At 33.7% G+C, this 4,506-nt stretch overlaps 1 protein-coding gene across 2 annotated transcripts in view; it reads right to left on the bottom strand.

Moving 5' to 3' along the window:
* Window positions 1-4,385, bottom strand: part of LOC105118400 (uncharacterized) — a 16,833-nt gene extending 12,448 nt beyond the window's left edge. Inside the window, exons 1-2 of one of the 2 annotated variants that reach the window (XR_840939.1) lie at window positions 3,223-4,385; window positions 3,034-3,137 (exon numbers count right to left, since the gene is read on the bottom strand). Coding sequence is in view for 1 of the 2 variants with exons in the window: in XM_011016345.1 (XP_011014647.1) it covers window positions 3,105-3,137; window positions 3,223-4,101 (912 nt within the window). In the remaining variant the exon portion in view is untranslated. Of the gene's footprint in view, window positions 1-2,825; window positions 3,138-3,222 lie in introns of those variants that run through there. The other variant, XM_011016345.1, reaches the window with a different exon arrangement.
* Between the last annotated feature and the right edge of the window lie 121 nt (window positions 4,386-4,506).

Genomic DNA, 4,506 nt, shown 5'->3' with positions numbered 1-4,506 from the left:
TCCTTTGTTCGAGGGAAGGATTGTTGGGTATGCGACCAAAGTCCCACATTGGTTAGAAATGGGGAGAATCAAGGGTATATAAGGATGGACAAATATCTTCATTGGTATGAGGCCTTTTGGGTATAATCTAAGAGCAAATTCATGAGGATTTAAACCTAAAATGAACAATATTATACCAATATGGAGATAGGTGATGTCCATAATCCTCACAGAAACTTGTTTGTGAAAATGAAATCTCAGAATTACTAGTTCCACCAGTTCCACCAGGAAGCCGACAGATTTAAGCACGTGACATTGCTAACTCTATCTTCTGCTTCCCTTGGTTGTCTCTCAGCTTCTGGGAGACCTTTCATGTGTGTTTCTGGTTTTACTTTTCTACTCACCAGCTGGGCGCTGAAATCTTCCATGTCTTCTCGAATAAGAGCTTTTTCTACTTCAATTTGACGAGGGTTTCTTTTCAATGGTTACGTTAAGAATGCTGGCCTTGCTGCTAAGATCTACGTGCTGCTCATAAAATAAGTGGAGGTCCGTTACAGTTGGACTGTGACAGCTGGAATTAGTGGTAATTACTAATTAGAGGTCATTCTTAAGCAGTTACAGGTGTAGGAGCTCGTGTGGAAGTCGTTAGGAATCAGTTAAGAGTTGGTTGACTCTTGGAATAAACATGTAATGCATGGGAAGGAAATATACAAGGTAGAGAAGTTTACGAAAGATAATAACAGAATCACTTCTTCCTATCTCTCTGTTCTTCCTCTTCTGTTCTCTCTATTCTTTCCTTTTTTGTTAAGCAAAGATTAACAATTGGTATCAGAGCTACGAATCTAGTGGCGGTGCGATTCATTGAGCAATGGTAGAGGGTAATAAATTCAAGGTAATGGATGAACACTGCAAAAAAGTTTGAAAATCAGCTGCAAAATCATCACCTAGAATGGCAGGAATCAATGGCAGACAATAAGGAGCGTTGGCTAGAGCAGGGTACCAAGATTGAACAGTTGGTCATGCAGATGGAATTACTGTCCAGTCAATTCCAACACTTTCTGGCCTCCCAAATAACGAGGAAAGAGACTGGAGCCTAGAATGCTTTGTTTCATAAGTGATTTTGTTTTATTTGAAACGGAATGAAATGATAAATTTACAGGGCTGATCATATATCATGCACAGACAGGCAAGGATAACTAACAACATACCCCAGAAAACGGGGTGGTCCTTGACCCGGGTGCGTGCTTGATGCATTGGCTGAAGCCACAGATGTATTGTAATTTGTGTTCTGGACTTTCACATCAAGGGTTAGTTCAGACATGGATAAAAATGGAGCAAAGAGCCAGATACATCGAATCAATGACTTGGCGAAAAAGTAAAACCTAGACCATTCCACGCAATGATTTTGTTTTCAGATACCTCATTTCTCACAGCAGTTTTGCCTCTTTCTTCCCTTACCTTGCTTGTATGGCCTTCTAATTAATCAAGCCAGGGAGCATAAATGGTTCCATGGAATCAATGCAAACAAATTTCTGCTACTTACTAAGTGAAATATCTGAAAACAATAAAAATATTTATCGTTGAAAATAGTGTGGTAATTCCATTGCCGAATACAAAGTTGTCATGAAATGAAGGAGAAGACAGCACAACAGACAACGGACCCGCAATTGAACCAAAATCACAGAAATTTTATAATCTGCTTTATCAAGTAGGCTTGTAATCCTGTAAGATGATAATTTATAGGCAAATAATTTATAAACGATAACCACTAAACTCTTAACCATTAGGCTTGTAATCAATAGGTAATTATTTCATTTATCCAAAAACACAAAAATATATCAATCCATGTTCTATTATCAGGGATTTCTTGTATATGGTTGTAATCAAATCAAGAATCACTCCATTGATATAAGTTCTTTAATCTTGAATTTTAAGTTATGTTTTGAATTCAAAACATTAAGTTATTTGATTACTTATTAAATTAATAATTGGTGTTTGCATATAAATCAAGTGCAAATTTTTTAACATGCATTAAAATGGATTGGAATCGCAAGTCTAAAATTGTAAAAATAGTCAAAGTTCAAATACAAAATTATTGTATTTTTATTTACATCAGACTTAGCATCCAGTTTTCAAATTCAAATTCAAATTCTTTTTAATAGAGACATGCACCAAAAAAATTTGAAACAACAAGACACATATCACACATGCATGGTTGAAGATGATGGAAAATAACTCAACCAATCATTCTTTCATTGAGAGATTAGACTTAAGACTATTTTATTACATTTCATTTGATTTTATTATTGGGTTTGATTTATCTTCATGTTAATACATTTTATTTAGTAAATTACTAGGTCAACTAATTTTTTTCTAACACAAAAGAATTAATGTATAGGTGTTATTAATATGTTTTTTGACATCAAATAAGAAATAAAATCATGAATAAAAAAATCGATACTTATATATAATAAATTGTAGTAAATATCATGTGTTAATAAAATGTAAAGAAATAAAAAAAAAAGTGTTCTACATATAATAGTTTTTTAAAAAAAAGAAAGTGTAAAGAAAAAAATTATAAAAGAATAAATATAAAAACAAAAAAATGGTACAAATGATAAACCAAGTATTGTGATAAATATTTAAAGTGTAAAAAACAAAAAAAAATAACATTTCTTTCTAAAAAAAGTATAAGGAAATTAAAAATAAAAAAAAATAAAGATAAAAAATAGTGATAAATAGACCAAATATAAAATGATAAAAATAATAAGTATAAAATATATATATATATATGTATAAGAAAAACTTGTTTTCTAAAAAAAACCCAAAAATTACAATTTTACCACAAAAAAAATTAACAAAATTTACAATTATTATATTTTTACATGAAAACACCATTTCTTTATAGTAATTGTAAATCAATGTTTGGGTAGAGTTGGATATTCATATGCATTGTGTTTTACATTACACAGTTTTGACGATGAATTATGAAAATCATTAATTGATTTCTCCTGCTCCTCTCTTCTTCTTCTCCCTCCTTTCTTCCTTTTTCTCCTTTTACTTCCAACTCTAGGAGCTGCACAGGGATCGAACCCATCGGTGGAGCAAGCATGTATCTCAAGCTTTTACGATGATGAACTTTCAGCAATTTGAGCTTTCTGAAATAGTTAAATACAAGCAAAATTAGATACCTAGTTACTTATTTCATGGTTTATAGAAATTGGAATGATTATCGGTACTTACCGTTTGAGTAGACAACTGTTGTATTGTGGTGTTGAGATTTTTCTTCTCTACTTTAGTCAAATTAACACTCCGCAGCTTGGGAGTGCTCAGTGCTCCGTTGGAGAAAAACTTCATCCCAGGACATTGTCTGACAGTTACTTCTACCAGAGATGGGAAATCAAAGCTGTGTTTTTCTGAGCAAAAGCTAGTTAGGCTTGGTAAACGATGAAGTTCTAATATTTCTAGTTTGCTGAAGACAATCTCATCTTTTATTCCGTCTCCCTCGTTTGCTACTATTTCGGTAACCATACCGCAGTCCTTTATACTCATTATTGTGAGTTGCGCCAGACTTTTTGCTGTTGTGGATGTCACTAATTTTACTAATCCTTTGCAATTCCGCACATCCAAATTTGTTAGATTTTGGAAAGAAGCACGGGATGGAGCTAAATAAATCAAACTGCGGCAATTCTGTACCACAAGAGTTCCAAGAGTCTGCAGAGCTTGGTCCAGTTGGGAATTGCTCTTCCATAAATGCTCTAGGCAAGGAAGAGAGTCCAACTCCAAGTGTCGTATCGATGAAAGAACTATTGCATGCTTCTCCACACCATCAAGTCTAGACGGGAGCAACTCTTTGAAGTCACTACATCCCACAATAAGATTTTCCATTTTAGGGAACCTTGGAAGGAGATCAATTGGAAAAGTTGCATGTGCATCATGAAAGCAAAACAGATTGAGAACTTTGAGTTTGTCATAGAAGTCTTGAGGACACAGGCTTCTCAATAATGCCGATGCATCCTTGCTTTCCAAATATAAATCCTCCAAGTTGGGGAAGATCTGAAAACCAATCAAAAGAAAGCATGCTTGACTTGACGTTTTCTTAACAACTTTATAGCTGTGCATAGAAAGATCAACTGAACACTTGACTAAATGAATTGTGCCACGTGAGCTCTAGCTTCAGTTTTGTAATGTTATGAATGCAAAAGCTTTGTCAATCTTTCAATAAGAATTCTCTTTCTGCGGAGGGGCAGTGGCTTTTAGATTGAACACATCATACAACATATGTATCCCTCAAAAGAAGTCATCATGCTTCATTAATTCACCAAACATTGGGATGTCAACCAAATTCACCTTGCTTGAATGGAAACATAATTAATCATAACTGTAAGATTCAAATGATTGGTCTAAACTCATATTCAAGTTAACCTAAATATGCAAAAAAAAAGTTATAAGAGAATTGTTTTTTTTTCTTCTAACTCTTCTTGTTGTCGTGATCATCCCTTCATCAAACTAAAAATTTTAGTTTTT

The sequence above is a fragment of the Populus euphratica genome, unplaced genomic scaffold (assembly GCF_000495115.2).
Source record: "Populus euphratica unplaced genomic scaffold, PopEup_1.0 scaffold1923.1, whole genome shotgun sequence".
Lineage (NCBI taxonomy): Eukaryota > Viridiplantae > Streptophyta > Magnoliopsida > Malpighiales > Salicaceae > Populus > Populus euphratica.
The sequence above is the reverse complement of the archived record's forward strand: the minus strand, read 5'-3'. Positions and strand labels throughout refer to the sequence as shown.